This window comes from Perna viridis, chromosome 14, assembly GCF_037379345.1.
Source record: "Perna viridis isolate PV_CMFRI_1.1 ecotype Kerala chromosome 14, ASM3737934v1, whole genome shotgun sequence".
Lineage (NCBI taxonomy): Eukaryota > Metazoa > Mollusca > Bivalvia > Mytilida > Mytilidae > Perna > Perna viridis.
Window position 1 is genome coordinate 8524529 of NC_142458.1, and position 22515 is coordinate 8547043.

The 22515-nt window shown below is 33.3% G+C and overlaps 1 protein-coding gene across 1 annotated transcript; it reads right to left on the reverse strand.

Annotated features, from left to right (window-relative positions):
- Positions 1-2378: 2378 nt before the first annotated feature.
- On the reverse strand, positions 2379-6310 carry LOC148598037 (uncharacterized). The gene is made up of 2 exons (XM_088562018.1): positions 6208-6310; positions 2379-4470 (listed from the first exon to the last, which is right to left on the reverse strand). The coding sequence occupies exons 1-2, from the start codon at positions 6212-6214 to the stop codon at positions 2459-2461; spliced, it is 2019 nt and encodes a 672-aa protein (XP_088418144.1). The 5' UTR covers positions 6215-6310; the 3' UTR covers positions 2379-2458.
- Between the last annotated feature and the right edge of the window lie 16205 nt (positions 6311-22515).

Genomic DNA, 22515 nt, shown 5'->3' on the forward strand with positions numbered 1-22515 from the left:
TCGAATCTTTCCAAGAATATGTTGTTGATACATACATAATTATAGAAGCATTTCAGATATTTTTTATGTTTGATGACGTATATCCTAACAATTATAACAGTTATGATTGTAGCTTTTAAATCCAATTTCCTTTTTTTTTTATCTAGTATCAAACCGTGACACAGTTTCAACCAGTTCGACGTAATAGACCTTTTTCATTTTCCAGACTTTGACTTCGTCATGTAAGATTTTTAGCAAATGGAAGTAACCTTCCAACCTGAGAGACTGGTTTACTGTCCGATTGGAGTAATGGATAGTAGCAGACTTCAAATTCAATTTTCTTCTTATTGTAGCTGTGGTAAATACTTGATTACTTTTGAACAATTAATTTCAAACCATTTAGCTACTTACCGAAGTGTAAATAGTATAAGTTTAAAACAAAAATGTTTACTACGGATGTTGGAAGGTTACGTTTCTTTGAAAAACTTGCTAAAATGGCTTGCATTCCGTAAATATGAAAAACGACAATTGGCGAATATGAAAGTCATTTACTTCATACATTGCTATATTTGTTGTGGGTGCGTTCATTCACATTTCATATCCTTTACAAAAGGACGAGTAATTGTTTGAAAGTACTGGGAAACATCAACCCACGACAACACCAATTATTTCTTAATATTTTTTTCATGCTTTTTTTAGTGGAGTCCGAGTTGCTCATTTGCTTTTGTTACTTTGTATGTATGATTTTAGTTACTATATGTTCTTTGTTGAGTATGTCTGTTTTCCATGTCTGGTCTTTTTCCCTGGATTGCATTCTTTTGATTACCGCTATAACCTTGGTTCCCTTGATTACTCTTTTATATGGTCACAATATCATGTAGCATAATAAACAATTTGTGAGGGAAATGAAAGCTTAAATATTGACAATACATCTCAAAACCGCTATATGGTAGACAAACGACCAAACATAATTACACAACCTAAACCTAATCTAAAATCAAAGGAAAAGTCATTGCCAAATGCAAATAAACTATACAACAAACGCCGCGACTTCATATTTCATATGGTTAACTTTCCTTTCAACTGTGGCACCATCCATTCAGCTCCTGCATATGGAGTTTTCATATCACAATACATTTCTTAAGTCAGAACTTTCCGAACTATTTGCACTGTGCTACATGTCTTTCAAATAATTTTGGGACAGGTATATGTTGATACAAGATTAACGTCATCACTACAAAAGTTTTATGGTCGTCATCATAAATTCGTGGATCGTTATGATTCATCTACATCATGAAAAAAAAACCGTTTTGTTCATAGTGTCATTTTTTTTTTCATCCTTCGTCTACCTTGGACTTTTTTTTATGCAACTCGGCGGGTAATTCTGGAAAGCAGTGGACGCATACTCTACCGGTGCACCTGGTCCATGCTCCCAGTGTTTAGTGGAGTTTTGGTTGCTCATTTACTTTTATTTCTTTGTATATGTTATTTTGTTATAGTATGTCATGTTCTTTTTTGTGTTTGTCTATTACCCCTGTTTTGTTTTATGGCCATTGGAAGAAATTCTTTGATTTCTACTCGAATCTTGGTTCCCATGATTATTCTTTCAAGGCCTATTTGCGATGTTATTGATAATATTATTCCTGTTCATTCATTAAATGCTTGTTTTTTTCGTACATGATTGTGTTGTTGGAGAAAGCGAAATGCATTATTTTGATCATGGAAATGTAGTTTTTCCTTACTTTAAATTCACAAGTGATCAATATTATATTAAATAATCTAAAAATACCCATAGAATTGTAACAAAGTTCAGTGAATTGTCATTGGACATTTACTTGGTAATTGTGTTGAAAAAGACCTATTTTATAATCTCTTGTTTTGGTGACGTATCTGACATTTCAGTACCATTCTGTGTAAGAACCAGGCAACAGGTGACACATAATTTTCCCCAATTTAGTCATTTTTGCCAAAAATATATTCAGAACTCTAGAAAATAACAAAAAAGCTATTCAAGTTTATCATGAAGCATATGTGACGTAGATATTTTTGACTGCTTATATAGGGAAAGAATGCGGGGAAAATTTTCCCGCCATTTCCCATAGTGCATTTCAGCTGAAATTGACCTATCAATATCTTAAAGACAAAGTTTACAAACACTTTGATGGTTATTTCTGGTGGTTATCAGGTATAATTAATTGGTTAATGCAATAAAATCTCTGCGTTTTTTCCCTTCATGTGCCAGACGTTATATACATTTTGCCCGATTCTTAAACGGAGAAGTACTTAAATTACCTTTAGACGTAGCTATAACGAAGAAGTGTTTTTGCACCACAGTTGTAATTATGATCTTTGTTTATTTGAAAGATGCATTTTGTAATAAAACAATGTATTAAGCTTTTTCTGGACAGAAATTTGTACGAAGCATAGCTCGCAAAAAGTTTCTTTTCTTTTCGTTGAATTTGCGGAAAACTTGCGATATTCACATGTTTCGATGAATAAGCTCACGATTAAGTTCTTTAGCTTTGTTAAGGCAAGTAATGTCCATTCTTATGGCTTCCATTTGTATGAATCTCGATGCAAACGACAAATTGATTTCATTTTCAAGATTCTCCAACGCATTTCGTGCTCCGCGGAGATCATTCAGGTGGTATGAACACAAGAAGTCAATACAGTATAACAATTCTAATGCGTGCAACTCTAAATCCATTTCATTGATTTTACTTGACAATTGGTTGAAATGATGCATATGTAGGAAATTATTAATATGATGTATACTATCGAGGCCGTTTTGTCCAACCATAATATTTAGTATATAACTTTTATCCTTACTGATTTTGTTAAATGTCTCGATGAGTTTGTGTCCCGATAGGTATCTTTCTCTTTCACGTGGACTCACTGGTGGTCGAATTTCTGCTGGTAAAATGTCAGAAATGCAACTGAAACATAATAAATCACAATTATACGGTTCAATTAAATGTGAAATATACCCCCATTGTGGCCGTGTAATCTTAGATGCTTTGATATCTTCACGTAAGCCCTTTGTGGACTGAAGTAAGTCTAAACAATGGCGAACGGCATTTCTGGACTTCAAGTAGTTACCTTCAGAATATGACATTAATGCTAAAGTCGACCACGCACACATACTATTTGAGCATGTTGCTAACAGTAGATTCGGTTTTGCTGTTGAATACTCAATATAAATAGCTTTGTTCTTTTTTGGGTAGTCAATGAATGAGTGCTTTGTAACTTTTTGAATCATCAAATAAGATAAGTAGGACCAAAATATTTTCCTATTCTGGAAATTTCCGTATTTCCACAAGAAGGCCAAAATGTTCTCCGTGAAAATGACAGATTTACCGACGTCTTTCGTCAAGAGCGATGTGTACTTAACTTCTTGTTTCGACAGTTGGACGTTGCTATATAATACACGATCACTATAAAAAATGCTTTCCCATCCAAGATCGATGATTTCTTTTAGAGTAAAAAGCAGGTAAGCATGCTCCTCATTAGTAAATCTGCATTCAAAGAAATTAACTTCAGGTATGAAATAATGAAAGCAAAGGTTGTGTTCTACGCAATACATAAGCCTTCTCAGACAAGTCTTAATGCAGCATATCATGTTTTGTGGTGACCAGAAGGAGGGTTTCTTCTCCTCAGCTAACCAAAGCAATATCGTTTTTATGAAGTACGAACATATCAGTTCTGCATGCTTCTGTTGAATCTGATCTTTCAAAATGCACTTTAGAACGGCATAACATAAAAGCTGTGTATGTGCAAACGAGTTGATAAGGAGTTTTTCTGCTACAGAAAAGGAAATGCGCCATTCTAAATCTTCATAGATGGAACCTTTAGAGCCAATGGGTACAAACAAAACTCCATATCTGATAATTGTCCTTATTAAAGCATTACTCGGCCAATTAGAGCGACATCTTGATATCCACGGACGTACAAAGGATAACCAAGTACTGCATCGGAGAGTTGGAGCCAGATCGAGTCTTTTATCCATTGTTGATAAGCACGGTCCGTGTACCTCAAATGCATCTAGACATGAATTTAAAAATGAGTTTTTTGCATGTTTATTTGTTATAAATGATCCTTCTACTGTGTCAAACCGATCAAGCAAAATTTCTTCTAAAGGCAATTCTCCGAACAGCCGCAGTCTGGTAAATGGTAGTCTTGTGTTGCCTACGTCCATGACAATTCTCATTTTGGTAGTTGTGCATGCACGTGCGTCGTTTTCCGTCTCGAAAACGGACACTTTTGAATCATCGTAACACATCATAATGTCTAAATCACTATCTGAAAAATCTAACCCTTCACTTTTGCTTCCACTACTTATTAAAATAAAATCTTCCAAACTTGTTGATAAAATCTTATCTTTAACTGTCAGCACATTCTTTCTTAAACGAACTGTTTCTTCTGAACCAAAGGTATTACTTAAAAGGTGGTAAACTTCCAATGACCATTCTTTTTCATCAGTCTCTGTGATGTCTAGAAATATGAAAAAAATGTCCTGTAATGTTGATGAATTAAACTGACTGTCTTTATTTTTTTGAAGATACTATTTGCAGTTTAGATATTTAAACTTCCACAAACAAGGTTATAAAACTTTAAAAAAAAATCTTTTCAGGACATTTTCTTATACATGTAGTTTGAATAAGGTAAAAATTGTTAACTGTGCATATTTTTCAAATTTGAAATTAAAGCTGCCTAATAATATATACTTATGGCATTTCATTGCATGCGATATCATATTTTGTGGAACACTTAAAAGAGAAATGGACCTGAAAACATGATAGCATGATCACAGTAACATAGTTGTTTTATTACAATGCACTGTTGAAATTTTAAGAATTCCCCTGAGTGAGTTTCTCTTCATCACGGTTTTACGAAACAAATAATAATATCAACTTTGGTCGAATCAAGTACATGTATAACTACTTTTTGTATGTAATTGGTTTTGTATGCCCTCTTTAGAGTAATATAGGGAACCAAGGTTAAAGCGGTAATCAAAAGAATGTAATCCAGGGACAAAGACCAGACATGGAAAACAGACATCCACAACAAAGAACATAAAGTGACTAAAATCATACATACAAAGTAACAAAAGCAAATGAGTAACTCGGACTCCACTAAAAACTGGGAGCATGGATGGACCAGGTGCACCGGTAGGGTAAGCGTCCTCTGCTTTTCTAGAAACACCCGCCGAGTGGCTAATAAAAAGTCAAGTCCAGGGTAGACAAACGAGGAAAGGAGAACTATGATGCGTTGGTAGTGAGCAAATTTAGGCAAACACATATAAAATATATTTGACCAATTATTATTCACTCTAATAATTTGCTACATAAAACACTTTTACAGGTATATAAACAGCTGACATCACTTGTAATCAAAACGTCAAGCGTGAAATATCAAAAAATATTACATATTACATATGGTGAAGCAGTCCTCTGCTTTTCTAGAAACACCCGCCTTCTTTGTTTATTGGTCATTATGACCATGTGATGCAAAATATATTCCATGTAAATATATTGACGCTATATACTTCTATTTATATGTATATTGACGCTATACTTCTAGATTTAGATCCGGATATAAACCGTTCCGTTCCGTAATTGCTCTCAGCCAATCCTAGCGGAAAATTACAACACTAAAGTCCATATCAAAAATACATTATCTACAAATGTAATATATAAATTAAGGACTTTCACTCAGTCAATACGTTATATATGGACCTGTTAGATTATATTAACCCCGGTCTTCGGTTATGTATAATCTTAACAGGTCCATATATAACGTATTGGCGTCATTAAAAGTCGTCCATTATTAATAAATATAGGTTTGTCAGTAATATACTGTTTAATTGGAAACTATTAGATACAAAATATAATAATAATTTTAAAACGTCTTTTTATGTGTTGTTCGGTCTTGTAGCAGCATACGAATAATTATAGGCAATGTATACGATTCGACCTTCTATATTGCTATTCTGTATCACTTACCTGTAAGCATATTAATTTTCGAGGTTGATAATATTTGGTGGATTCTGGCAAGTTAACATTTTCGCGGGTATCAATTTTCGCCGTTTCAAAATGATATTAGCGTATTATACAGTGAATAGTCAATTTCGCGGGACCCATTTTTGTCGTCTTTTTATTGACCACGAAAATAACGAAACTTTTACAGTATAAGATGTAACCTTCCTCGTTGCTTTTCTATATTACTTACCTGCCATTATCAGATACTTTTGCTTATCACTCTATCACAGATGTGTATCATACAACAGACATTAATTCGGAGCGCCTTTTTGTCATAATCGAATGGAGAGGACCAGTAGAAAAATAACGATATGTTATGAACTTATTTAGTATGTTGAATGAGACTTAGGGAGCATCCAATGAATCATAGGGATGTAGTCATTTGATTTCCGTGATACTTTTCGTTATACTTTATGATATATTTTTTTATTAACTATTCGTCTTATTTGCTTTGTATAACATCAATTTGCATATCATTAACATTTATTACTATCCATTTGGTTTTGTCTTTGACTTTTACACAAGTAAATTTAATTTAGCTTTCTCCACTGTCTTAAATATCAAATGGTTTGTCTCTAAGCTTTAAGTTTCTTTGTTGTTGAAATGTTCAAGTTAAGTTCAGCTCTGCCTTAAAACTAGGCAGAACCATATGATTAGTAATTCATACATTTCTTTATCCCAATTTCAATGATTGGAATATTTCAGTAGGCCTCATAGAAATTGTATTCAAAAATAAAAGTGCAAATGAAAGTTGCCTAATGGAGATTTTAACACTTAAGTTTGGTTACGTTCTACGATAGAAAAGTATGGGATAATATAACCAGCCAAATATCTATTGCACATATAATATTTAGTAGCAGGTCCAAGGAAACGAACGTAAGAAAAGTTGGTTTTAAGACAAAACTAATGCATTTGAACATTTTCATTGAATACCTTGAGATAAAATGAATCATCCTACTGCCAGGTTTTTAGAACGAACCATACTTTGAAGTACAATTACATTCATAGATTTACATCATTACATAAACGCGGAAAACAATACTGAAACTTCACTATCGTTTTCATTGGTATTTACTTGTGCTTTAGATCTACTAGATATACACACTTAAGAAAAATCAACTCTTTTCCAAGAGACCAAATCGATAACAAATTCACAAAATTTAACTTGATGAATACAAATGCAAGAATATGTTTTTTTTTCTCACATTGTTTTACTTTTTCCCATTCTTCCCTTCCTAGCTGTGCCAAACACCGCTGTATTAAAGCAGACATTTGTTCTTTTTTAATCAAAATATGCCTTGATCAAATGATTAAGAACTTATTTCATAAACATAAAACGGTGTCATAGGGTATGTAAATCTCGTCATGTTACTCTGTTGTTTCAGTACATTGGGTCTTAGTCTACCATTCAACTGCATGGAGATAAGCCATTTACAGAGGTTGAATTCAGTATAAAAAGCAAAACATCTTTTTGTGTAAAATTAGCGATTAAAAATTACAAATATCCAGTGTTACATCATACAAATGTTAAGAAAAGCATAAAATAGAAGAATTGCATTGTAAGACAGCATTTTGAGATACCGGAAGTCAACAATAAGATGCAGATCGGTCTTCGTATTTCAATGAAAATGAAACTAGAACGAAACTTACAAACCCTATTAGGAATCAGTTTTTTTCGCTGTTTTGAGTACTGGAAATCAATCCATTTTCGTGGTTTAGAATGCCAAACCAATTTATTGTCAACATTTTACAAAAACACTTATTCACGGCGAAAATCTTCGCGTTTTTTCCTCTCATACCTTATGTCAGAGCTGGCCGAAACTACGCAGACTTTTTGTATCGCGCTAGAAGTCTAACAAATAGGCTTCTGGAACAGGGTTATGTTGCTACAAGATTAAAATAATCACTACAGAAGTTTTATGGTCATCATGAACTCGTGGATCGTTATGGTGTATCAATCTGAACCATGAAAACTGATTTATTCAACGAGTCATAGTTTTCCTTTCCTCGTTTGTCTACCCCGGACTTGACTTTTTATGAGCAACTCGGCAGGTGTTTCTAGAAAAGCAGAGGACGCTTACCCTACCGGTGCACCTGGTCTATCCACACTCCCAGTTTTTAGTGGAGTCCGAGTTGTTCATTTGCTTTTGTTGCTTTGTATGTATTATTTTAGTTACTTTATGTTCTTTGTTGTGTATGTCTGTTTTCCATGTCTGGTCCTTGTCCCCGGATTACATTCTTTTCATTACCGCTATAACCTTGGTCCCCGTGATTACTCTTCCTGCTAGCTGTATTATCGAAAAAAATCGCAGTTTATTTTAGTTTTTGATTTTTGTTGTCGACACAAATAGTTTTGATTCAATATAATTAGCTTTACTGGTGTTCAAACAAAAACGGGAAAAAAATATCCACCGGCAGTAATAAATGGTCGAACAAAAAAAAATGAAGAAGAAAATCATACAGCTGTCGTTTTAGACAGTGACTCCTTTTTCAAATGCACGACAAGAATTTATCCGCAGAGACACTTTTTTTCTACAAAGATATCGAATTTATCCACAGAGGTAATGATTGATTTACGGGGACATTAATAGAAATGTATTTTTCTTTTTGGTAATGCAATGATATTAAAGGACGATTTTTTTCTTTTTCTTACACAAAAAAAAATTGTTCAATGAGTTTTGTATATTGTATTTGAAAATAGTTAAGGGATGTATGCTGTCTAAACGATCACGATAACTACTTATTGAGTAGCTGTCTTTGTAAGAATCATGCAAAATCTGAAAAATGTGATACACCTAAAAAAAAATTTTATTTTTTGTAATTAAGTTGTTTTATGGGTCTATATTATCAAATGTGTAATTATTCATTCAAATCTGTCTGCTTTTAGGAGATAATCCACATTGAAAATCCACTAGATTCTATTGTATTTGAGTCATTTATAGAGTAATCTCCTTTAGTTTTTAAATCTACAAGTACAATCTTTATAACTGTTATATCCTAAGAACACGGGTTATATGAATAACCGAATGTTAATTTATGTTTACCATGCCAATTCAAGCAAAATAGCAAAAATAAAAATAATTAGGCTTTTCACACATGAATCACATTTTGCATGATTCTTAGCTGGAGTGCTACTTAATTGTAATTTCTTACAACTGAATGCATGCATCAAAGGGAAATCAAAGGAACAAAGATACTGAACGGTAATCAAAATAATATAACGACCAAGTCAGGTCAAATAGACACACACAACAAAGAGGAAAAGCACGTACCAAAAATAAAAAAACAAAATAAGAACAAATCTAAAACAAAAACAAAACAAAATAAAAACGCTAAAACTAGGAGCAATGCTCAGGTGGACCGGTAAGGTTCACCCAATTCTAGATATCTAAACCATTGCTGCTTCGGTATCAAAGAAAAAGTGGAAGAAACTGGAATGTGTCAAATTCCACTTTCACAACTGTCGTTTACGATATGGGTAACAAGAAAATTACCGAACAGTAACCCGATCTATAATTAAGTTATGTCCATAATAAATTTGATAACATAGATATTACACCACAGGAGCAGGTGGTGTCATGACTTGATACACGTATTTCAAACGGAAAAAGGGGTTAAATCTAGGTTTTACAGCGCGCCAAAATTCATCCCGGTTGTGATTAAACAGCATTCGCATCCTATAGTGCCATCACCAGTAGATCAGTAGATCATATCAGAACAAAAATGATTTACAAAAAGCTGTCATTTTTTCATTGTTTTAGAAGAAATTAAGTATTTTTTCATTTAAGGACTGATATTGGTACGAGACTTTTTGAGACGCATTTCCTCATACCCTTGGTGATTCAAAGATAAAAAACGTCAATCCTATGACTGTTTTAAGTTTAGCTCCGTCATTACATAACTCATACATTCTTGGTGCGTCAATTGTTTGACTTATTTAAATGACCTGTCGGTATTGGAGTTCAGCACTAACATTACATTACTCAGATGGACCCAATACCTTCTTGGGGCTTATAAATAGTAAAGGGGTAATTGGTCATCAATCCTTTACTAATTCAAATAACTTATTTCAGTTAAGTAGCACTCCAGCTAAGAATCATGCAAAATGTGATTTATGGGTAAAAAGCCTACATATTTTTATTTTTGATATTTTGTATAAATTGCCATAGTAAACAGAAATTAACATTCAGTTTTTCATATAACCCATGTTCTTAGGAGATAAAAGTTATATAGAATGCACTGTAGATTTCAAAATGAAGGGAGATAACTCTGTAAATGACACCCAAATACAATAGAATCTATTGGATTTTCAATGTAGATTATATCCTAAGAGCAGACAGATTTGAATGAATAATTACACATTTAATAGTATAGACCCATTAAACAACTTAATTACAAAAATACAAATATGTAGCCTTTTTTGGGGTGTATCACATTTTTCAGATTTTGCATGATTCTTACAAAGACAGTTACTTAAGCACTGGCCCGATACTTGTTTGGGGCATGGAAACAATTAATGGGTGATTAGATGTCAATCCTTAGACTTATTTAAATGACCTTTTTAAATTTAGCACTGTAATTACATAACTCAGGAAGACCCAAAGCCTATGATTTATTAAAAGTTTTCTTCAGCACTGACCTTACACAACTCAGGTTGTATTGATACTTCTTGAGGTTTATTAAAAATTAAGAGGCGATTGGACGTCAGCATTTAATATGGCTTCTGCTACTTTGATACTTTTAAAAATGTTAGTCTCTATAAGAAACAGACAATGAATGAGACTTGAAATGAAAAAAACTTCCTGTTTCGAAAGTGCAATTTGACTATTTGTACTACCAGAATCAAAAAAATAAAAGACAAGATTTTCCATATCATTTTGTTAAAATTTTAACTTTCACTGAAATGCGCTTTCCAGGACAGATAACTTTGTCAAAACCTTCGTTTAATTAACATTCTAGTGGAAAATTTCTGAAGAAAACCAGTGATGCAGAGATTAAATAGGGGACTTTTCAAACAGATAATTCATCTTTGAGTGATATTATATTGTCCGATCGGTAGGATTTTGGCAAGCATGTTAATGATTTTCCCCCATTTTGCCCGATTTTCACACATACTCACACTTAGGCATTTTTGGATTTAACATGTATTTATATGTATTATTTTTTCATCCACTTATGAAGATAAAAACAATATTACCGAATACTGATCCGATCAATAATCATGTCAAGTCAAACAAAAATCTAGCAAAATAGATTTTACACCACCGGAGTAGCTGGTAGCGCAATGTTCCTGACGTACTACAGGCATTTTAAAAGAAACAGGGGGTTAAATCTAGGTTTTAGAGCGCGTTTAAATTCATGCTTCCATTGCGGCGTGATTATTACGGTGGTGCTTAAATAGCATTTGCATTCTATAGTAACAAAATCAGTAAATCAGTGGTCATATCACTACCAAGGATAATTTACAAAAAGCAATTTTTACTCATTGTTGAAACATATTTAAACAAGGAATGATGTCTGAAAAAATAATTCGGTAAGAGACCTTTTGAGACCCATTTCCTCATACGTCATGCCATAGCTTACCGTAACTTCGCAGACTTTTTGTATCGCGCTAGACTTCTTACAATTAGGCTTCTGGAACAGGGTACTGTTTCTACAAGATTGAAGTCATCACTAATCAACAGAACTTTAATGGTCATCATCATGCACTCGTTGATTGTTACGGTGTATCCATCTGCATGATGCAAACTGATTTGTTCAACGTGCCGTAGTTTTCCTTTCCTCTTTCGTCTACCTCAGACGTTTTATGAGCAACTCGACGGGTGTCCCTAGAACAGCAGATGACGCTTACCCTACCAGTGCACTTGGTTCATGCTCCCAGGTTTTAGTGGAGTCCAAGTTGCTCATTTACTTTTGTTACATTGTATGTAATAATTCAGTCACTTCATACTCTTTGTTGTGTTTGTCTGTTTTCCATGTCATGTCTGGTCTTTGTCTTTGAATTATATTCTTTTGATTTCCAGATAGAATCTTGGTTCCCTTGATCACTCTCTTTCATACCCCTGATTTAAAGAAATCAGATTTATCATTACTTGCTCTAGTTTAGCGAATCAATTGTAATCTAAACACCATATGCAGGAGATGTATGAATATTGATGCACGGGTAAGGACAATTTATAATTGTAAAACTAAAGACGTCATAAATCTTAGTATTGAGATTACCTTTGTTGTCAAAATCGAGATGTAGGTACATTTGTGATTTTCTGCATGTCAAACGGGTCCCCAAATAATATTCATACGCAAGTTGTTGTATATAGAATAAATAGAACATTTTTTATCAACGATTACTTTATTCAAAAATATTACGAACAAAAATATATGTCAAAGTATTTCAATATTATACGTGGCTATTTGTATTCATATAACGACTTTTTGATGATGCCCGACCGTTCTCGACTAATGAAAATAGGAAAGACTTCCTAGAACGCCCGCCCTAATACTGCATTAAAAACAAAGAAAAAAAATAATAAATCATACACTTTCGAGTAAATATCGGCAAAAATACCGACAAATCAGCAGTGGGTTGAGTCAAATACGTCAAAATCCAAAACCAGGACATAGATATAAACACATTAAAACAGAGACGATCTGGATACATAATGAATCGAACCGAAAACATAGATAATTTGGTAATAACACAATTTAGAATTTCTGATAAATACGAATGATACTGATATGCCAGGAATAAGCAGACTAAATACGACCGGTTTTCGGTTTGTTTGTTTTCAACAATACAGTTGTTTTTTTCAGATAAAAACAAGAACGAGACTTTGAACCCTTAGGCTAATAACTTAAACAGTGAACTTTTCATGGCAGATTGAAAACTACGCGGAAGTAGGTTGAATGCAGAAATAAAGACGAAAAATTCCCGGTTTACAATATATTTAGGTAAAAGGAACAGATACGGCCATTTTCTTTAATGTATTCAAAAATATTTTGTTTTCACGCACGAAATCATGGGCATACATTTAACAGAAATCAATTTAATGATTTTCATATCGGAATAGCAAAACATAAATAATTTCTGACTTAGAGGTATTATAGGTGAAGTTGAAATATAGCGTTACGGAAAAAAATATTCGTATATATTTTCAGCATTTTTAACGAGGTATATCTTCGGTGCACCTGGTTCATGCTCCCAGTTTTTAGTGGAGTCCGAGTTGCTTATTTGCTTTTGTTACTTTTTATGTATGATTTTAGTTACTTTATGTTCTTTGTTGTGTATGTCTGTTTTCCATGCCTGGTCTTTGTCCCTGGATTGCATTCTTTTAATTACCGCTATAACCTTGGTTCCCTTGATTACTCTTCCGGAATATGTTCTTTATCCTAAAAATAGTCACAAAGCCAACTCGACCAACTTAATACAATGACAATGTGATCTTTTCAATGGAAGGAGGCGAAAATAATAGGCATCAATCTTTGTCATCTATTTATCTTTAAGATGCTACATTTTAGAAGAATAACCATTTAGATAACGATTTCCTTTACAGTTAATCAAGGTGTCTTTTCTAAATGATAAAGCTTAACATAACATATTGATGACAAATAAACACTTTTTATTATCTAAAAATAACTATTTTATTGACAATCGATATTGCCATAAATCTATTTCAATTTTGAAAAAATAATGCGCAGACCCACACATAGCAGCCGTCATTGAGAGGCATCATCCCTATCAGCCACCTAATTCGGGCTCTGATTCAACTAGTCGTTTCTACTAAAAAGGGATCCCTATCGAAAGGCAAAGTCCTGTTTCATGCCGCAAGAAATTGATCTATTACTTTATTAATTATAGTTATTATGATATTTTAAGGAGAATGTCGTTTTTTGACAAATATTTTATAAACATGCCCTAATGGTTGCTTCTATGTGGTATTTGTTTGAGATGTAATAGTTCGAACTTTTGTATCAAACAATATTCAGTACTAATAAAATATGAATATGGAATTTAAAATGAACAGGGCTATAAGGTTCCGTATAGTCATACCCCCACTTGCAAAGTGCGAGTATTTCGAGATAGGGATGCCCGTCCTTTTTTCCTTCCTGACGTTATAAAAAGGGGTACTCATCTCTTATTCGTTACTCCAATTAATCACTAGATGGAGAATTAAATGAAACTTTCACAAAATACCATTGTGCACCTTCTGTTTAAGATTTTGATACGATTTCATCTGAAGGTCATAGGTGCACATTATCAAAAGTGGGATTGCTGGTTTTAAATTAAATGGTCATTGCTCACAATTTTCAATTTAAGCTTGGAGTTCTAAATCTTTGGATGTTAATGATGCCATGAGATATGGTTGGATTTTTTTGGTCCTCTTCAAGTTGTGTTTGTTTTCGATAAATTGTTTGTCCATAGGTCTTGATTCGAGTAAGTGCATCTTTCTGATACCAATACAATTTAACTTAAACATGGTACATGATAAAGATCAAAACAGTTATTTCATGATCAACTTTATTGACCTAAAATACCATTGGCTGAAGCAAAGTAGATAGAACAGAGAAAAAAAGTCTCCATGATATTAAATAGTTTGCAGATTGTCTTATATAACACATCGTACATCGTGCGATAAAAAAGCATTATCAGAACATGTATATTAATAAATTGGTACTTTTATACATTAATTAGAAAATACTCTTTAAAATTACAACTTATCAAACAGCTCGTCTGAATCAAGATAGCCCCATTACTTCAATGTATCAATGTTGTTAAGCATTTACATATAGACATGTTTGATATCTATGACAGCAAACAAGTGTAATTTAAATGAAGGTGAAGAAAGGTAACCGGAATGTTTCAATCCCCTGTCGTGTCAGGTTCTCTCCTCATTATCACCTGGCTGATTTTCAAATAAACTAATTTCGTACGGATTTAAGAGACTAAAATTGCGAGAAAATGAATCAAACAATTTCTTCTATCTTGTGCATGCTTTCCATCTTTGGTAGTTTCTAGGTGCCAGATAGAACTTGGTTGTTTGTTTTGGAAAAGCACCCCTGATTTAAAATTCAGTAATATCATTTTCCAGTATGTTACTTTGTCTACTGGCTTTTATGACAGTATTCACCTTTAATGTACTTATAAATTACTCAAAACCTCCCAACATCCATGATTAAAAAAATACGTACTTTTGAAAAAAAAAACCGAACAAACAAACAAAAAGAGTGGTTTTGAATGCTTCAAACAGCATTATTTCAACACAATAAGACCAGCTTTTCAGAATTGACTTTACTGTATACATTGTAATATTATCAAAAACAGACTTTGTTATTCATGCTTATTTTCGCGGATCCCTCAGGTTAAAATATTTGCGGTTTCATACAAAAATGATTAAGGAGATATTGCGTTAAAAAAGTGTTGAGGGAGTCAGGAAAGTTGATTTATATTATTAGTTAATATATTGAGGAGTCTTTTTAGTTGTAATTAAGTCGCCAAAACGAAAGTTTGTGACTTATTGTTTCAAAAAAGCCGCCAAAATCACGAAAATGTCAATATTGTTGGATGCAAAGAAATTGATTTCCAGGGTGAAAATGGCATTCTAATTTTAATGGCGGCTTCAGAATTTGACTGAATTTAACCACTTGTTATTCTTAATGTCCGATATTGTTAATATATCTATAACAATGGATTCATTGTACTGATATGATTACTTGCAGACAAAATATGTGGTAAAAACTTTGGAACAGTCATCAGACAAGGCTATTATAGATCTGTAACCAGTACCGATAGGATACTTACATTTATCGACGCTATGAAATATATGGTGGTTACCAATCCAGTCCGCTACAGTAAAATGCAAGTGAATACAACAAAGTCGCATTTGTAAGTAATTATAAATCAATATTTTAATGATTTCAAACATTGTTTTTTAAGTACCAGTCCACATAAAATTCAGACACTGCCAATGGTAAAGTGATTTGTTGTGAAGAACAACCACCAAATAAACTATACTTTGTCAGTCCACATGTTCTTTACTTCTACACATTTGTTTTTAGAAAATCACACAATCATCTCCCAATAAAATCAACCAACGGAAACCAGCAAACTTTGGGGGGTTTTGACATTCACCTTCTGTCTGGGTTTTAGAAAGGCTGCTACTAAATGCAATTTAAAGTATACAGTTCATCGCACTATAATTATAGGCTCTTTATTGGTTTAAAGCTCCCATTCTCCCGTCCTCTTTCATTCCCCATGAACAAAATGGATCCCCATAGAATCCCCATCCCCATTCAATGTTGTTACCATCCTAATTCCATCTCCATAGTAAACCCAATGCACCCATAGAAACCCCCACACCCATTCAATGTTAACACCATCACCATTCCATCCCCATGGACAATCCCCATTCCTCATAGAATCTCCATACCATTTTTATTTATCAAATATTTACATAATCAAACTGAAATTATATTTATGATTTTTGCAAAATTTCAAAAGTCATTTTGCTATCAATTTATCATGTTTGTTTTTTGTAAATAAATACGACATGAATATTTCTTTGCATGCTTTAGCCATCATGATATCTATCAATTAACATATAGCCTAAATATCTATTTGAAATTGCCCATGCTCCTTCCATTGATTCACGCAATTTCTCGAAAATAAAAATTATAAAAAGACTGCGTCAGAGCTATTTTGTATTTTATAATGATGCTGATTATAGGTTACACCTTGAAACACTTGTATACCATACAGGTGCTAGATTTTGTTTTTTTTCGAAATCTTGGCTATTGAATATTTTTCGTATATATTTCGTGTAAATCTAGATATTATAGGGATTACTCTTTGGAACACGTGTACAGCACAACGACATTTGCAATGTTGGTATAGTACAATCGTAATACATGTACCGGTATTATATGAAAAATGGATTTTAATAAAATCAGAAAAAAAGCATGTCAGTTGTATTAAGAAAAGCAATTTTTTTCTCAGATATATAGCCAATTAAGAGAGGTCAACATGAACCAACATACTTACAAAATATCATGAAATCTTCAAACAATGTTGCTATGTTTTGATACGCATATTATGAAATTGTGTCCTCAAATGACCCTTTCACATACAAAACCAAAGTTGAAACCCCAGACGGAGCCAGAACATAATGTGTCACCATGTTTGAAGTTAACGGTAAATAAAGACAAGCATTCATCCGCATGTGGCTCAAATTCAGCCCATACAATGGCAGTTGAGGGAACTTCTGAATTATCTGTAAATACAAACTTTCCATTCTGTCGTATCCCTTCTATGTAGTACACAGCATAATTTCTTGCTAAAATGTATGAACAAAGGCATAACTATCAAAGCACTACGATTTACTAAATATGGCAAATTACACTTACGAAATGTATATTCAAATAAAAACTCACAACTTTCAAAGGAGCTTCTAAAAGATTTGGGAATATAAACGTTAGGCTTATCTGACAATATGTGTGCTGAACTTTCAAAAATATATTTCAAAGAGCACTGTCAAAGTACTTTTATTCGTTGTTACCAATTTTTTAGGTTAGGGGGAAAATGATCACTTCGTAGATGCTTAAGATAAGTTTAAGCATTAGGAAAATATACTCTTTAATGCTTTTCCAAATTAATGTTTGTTTTATCACATCGTTAAAATAATTAAAAGATCAACTACTAATGTTAAGGGATGAGGAAAAATTTGGCAAAGCTTTCGCGTAATTCTGTTCAGAGTTGATATTTTTATTTATATCTGCTATCGGACAACAAAGGATATTACTTGTATACGCAATTAGATGGTCTCGAAGACTGTAATACTTTGATAGTGTATCTATTCTAACCAATCTACCACTCTCATCATTACAATATTTCTGGGCTAATGCATAGGGTAAATCGACCTCATACTGCTTGACACAAAGCCCATGTTCAAGTTGAAAATATCCACCTAGCTGGCATGCGTCTACAACGAATTTCAATTGATTGTGACATAACATCGGATTTTTTTTTATCTTTTCCTCAAAGGGATTTTTACAAATAAGTCTTAAAATGTTCTAGATACATTAAAACACAAATGTGCAAAGTGTAATGGGTGTATCTAGTCTCGTAAAAGAGAAATCGATCGGTGATTTTATTGTTATTTGAACCAACTCAGTAGGTTATTTCGCCATTTTAATTATCATTTGTATTGCACCGTAAGCTGATCTTGATCAATAATATTTGAGTATTTGATGTCTTCGGGTGTGTTTTATAACCTGTTTTAAAGCTTTGTCCCGAAATGCCGGGATAAATAAACATAGGCAAAAACATCAATTGCAAACGTGCAGATAATAAATTTTCGATGGTGTGCGTAGGAAGAGCCACTGGTGTCCCTTTCATTTTACCTGAATATCTGAGCTGTAATTATTAGTAACTACTGCCCGAGGCATTAATTCATGCACGCTGATTACCAGTAATACAAAATGAACAAAATGCTGACCTTAGTGAACGCGTAACAAGGTTGAAAAATTAAAGAAATACATAGTTACATTGAGGAGAATCGTATTTGATTATTGCATACTTGAAGTAGGCTTTAATTATTGTATTTCAATTTCTGTCTTCAAATCTTAACCATAATTTCCATTCATTGTGTATACTGTCATTTTATTTTCTTTTTTCTCTGTGAATATAGTTGTTTTTAACTAATTAACTTCGTATTAATAAACCTGTCATTAAATATTACACTCTACATGAAAGGTAAAATGGCAGGTAAAATATCTCGAAACGTTCCAAATACGTCATAGTTCGTGTCCTACTACGATTCATTATTTTTAGAATAACAAGAGGAAATTGAATATCATTTTGAAAGATAGAGCGTACGTGGTCTACCTTGTTCTTTATGTTTATCCTTTCGGTTTCAACTTAGGTATCGGCATAGATCTGTATAAAATTGTCGGAAAAATTGACCGATGTGCATTAAATCAAACCAAATCAAGAACGATAATTGTTGCAAAGTGCTAATTACATGTACAATCTATTTAAATCTCAAAAACTCAATACCCAAATGACAACTAAGACTAGTTATGCTGACTATAACTGGTTTTGAGTAGTTTTGTTTTGAATCTTGAACTTTATTAGGTATTCTGTTCTAATGGTGCTGGCGAGAGGTTACTCCTTGAAACACGTGTATAACTAACCGAAATATACAATATTTATATTTTTTTGTATTTAGTACCTAGTAAGTAGTACATAAAACCAGGAGAGGTCAGTAGAAGTTGCAATGGCCTTTGTAATGTAAAACTGCAAAGGCACCTCCCATTAACGTTGTAGAAATAACCACATATTCCATCAATCTCCATACATAATATGGCACACTGTGTCCCTGTTTCAACTGAAGAGACGTCACGAAAAGAGTTTGTTGGTTCCATGTCTTTTCGTTCCAATTGGTTATGCATCTGCCATTTGTATAAACCAAAACCTTAACAAAAGTGATATATAAATATTACTTAGCTGACCGAGTGGTCTTGGCCGCTTGACTTGTGCAGGCGGTGTTGCCATAAATGTCACAGTGGAACGAGTTCGAGTCACGCGGAGGGAACAACCTAAAATTTTCTTAGCAAATTTGACAGTTTTCTACCATCTTGGGGAATTTGAGACCCTCCTATGCGTACGTTATCCTCCATGTATCAATTTAATCCGACGTAAATATATATAGAGGATTGCACAACGATACCGATAAAGATGTTGATACACTATAATGAAACATATATATATAGAGCAAAGTTTTCGGTCAACTACTGATCTTCTTAAGTGCCTTAAATAAACTGAGTGTGTATGAAAGTAAATGGTCTTTTAACACAACACTCCACCTAACAAGATGAATACCTGTGACGTATTAAAATTTTATCGACAGTTAACAAAGATCTTAAACATCGTGTTATAGACGCACATTTTGTTCTGATCTTGAACACTGTGCAAAAATAATTAAAAAAAAATAAAAATATTTGCAAATAGAGTAATAAGAAACTATACAAAATTAGAAGGAACTTAATGTTTATATTAATTCCATGTGGATGCATAACATAGAGTTTTTTTTATACCAAATCCCTCCTGCTTTACTCTCTGTAGATCGCACCAGATCATGTTTTGTTCCACGATTAAAATTTGCATTTGTTGAAATCATCGGGGCAGTGGTTTGGTAATCTGAAGTGTTGACTAAATGGGAGTAAAGGCTTTTTTGTTAGGTCCCTACTGTGTCCGTTCAAGTGCTCGTGAAAAGGCTGTTTAGATTCACCAACATATTGAAGGCCACATATGGGACAGTGAAGCAAATATATTACATTGGCGCGCTTGCAGTGCATGTTACAAATTATTTTGTAGCATTTCCCCGTATTCGTGCTGGTGAATAACGACGAGTGGTGCATTTGGTTGCAAAATTTACACATTTTGCACCATAGGAGAGACTCTCGCTTGGAGTCAAGTTGGGCTTAGACATTTCAGCCTTTACAAGTCATGTACGCAAACTGTCTGGAAGTAATCATAGGTTGTTCGGGTAAGACTTTGGATAGTGTGGAGTTTTTCTCGACAGAGGCCCAGTGCTTACGAATGGTATTGTTGTGCAATCCTTTAGACTTATATATTTGTTTTATTTTGTGCTATATCGTCATGACTTGACGACCCGATACCAATTAAGTTTGTTGGTTTGCATCTTCCAATATACTTTAAATATATATATATATATATATATATATACAACGTCTCAGAATGTGACGACTCTATTTGGTACACTGTTCCATCGGACCAAATTGATACAGGGAAGATAACGTAAACTTATAGAAGGGTCTGAAAAATTCCCAACGATGTTAGAACTGTCAAATTTGCAATGCAAATTTTTTGTCGTTCCCTCTGCGGGACTCGAACTCATACCGCTGTGACATCTATGGCAACACCGCCTGCACTAATTCCAGCGCCCTAGACCACTCGGCCAGCTAGGCTATATAAAAAATGTAGCTTTCGGTGGCCGAGTTATTCCTCCTCGTAGGATTAATCTAGGGCTGTAACTTAGTACACGATGTATGGTAGTACGTGACAGTTCATTTAGATGCTATTTTGTATTAATATTGTTTTATTTGCACATGTTTCATTTCTGCTGTTGTTTCAGGTAAAACATAATTAAAACAGGTACTATCTTTAAAAGAGATAACCAACGCAGTAAAACTTTACTCGTAAGTTTCTACATTCCTTTCAAGGAAATATCACATGGCACGCAATTTCAAATTTTCGATAGTTTTTTCGAATGCAGTTTCAAGTTTTCGATACCATTTTTTCAATACCACTAAGTTATCAGTATTTAGCCAATTGGGAAACAGAATTGCGATCAGATGACTAATGTTTCCATAGAAGAGCCTACTTCAGGTCAAAGGGTAAAAATACAGTGAAACTAACCTTAACCGAAATCCTTTTGACTGTGTGATTTGTTCGGATAAGACGGGTGTTCGGTTCATCAAGATTCGAAATGCAATTTAATTGAAATACGAGTCTTTGATTACAATCTGGTATATAGAGGTATTCCGCATTTTCGAGGTCCGGTTTAAACACGTTTGGCTGTAATAATTATCCATAACAGACGTACCCAAAAAAACAAACAGTGATAGAAACACATACAAACATTTTCTTACCATTTTTTGTTGTTGCCAAAAAAATTAACATCTGCAAAAATGTTATGGTATTCATTCTGTCACATCAACTACGAAAATAATCATTTGAAACATCAGGTCTACTTTTTGTTCATTATTCATTATTTAAGGAGGTAGACCTAGGGTATGGGACACAACTCATAAAAAATCATTGGAACGTTTGTATTCAGCATTTTACGTCAATATCATGTAAGCATCAAAGCAACCTGTACTGATTTCATTCGGTTTCAAATGAAAGCTTGACAGGCTATGGTGAAATTGAATATGATACAAACTTATCAATGACTTTATGAGTTATGCCACTTACCCTAGGTCTACCTCCTTAACAAATATTCTACTCATGATGATGGAAAAAGGGTTTTTTCAAACTGTTTGTGATCAACGAGCCTTGTTAAGTACAAATAAATCACATCACTACAATTAAAAACTTAACCATCGTCTCGTATATTTGTTATTCGTCAATACATTGTCTTAAACATATTATAATATTTTCATGAATGATAATTTGATTGATGTGCAACTTTAAATATAATTAAAGTTATCATTCAACAACTTACATGATGTGAGCTTTTGCAAAAGTGCAAATAGTTTTCGCAATAATTGATTTACTACTACCGATACACGTAGAAACACATGAAAGACTCATATAAATTAGACATGGTTCTTGGTTTCTCCATTTTTCGTTGTATTTCTTTTTCTATTTTGTTTATTTTGATGGATAACACAATACTTTTATTAGTTAACAGTAACCAGTAAACCAAATATTGATTATTTCGTCAATTTTTTTGGATGTCTGTTTAGGTTACATACCACC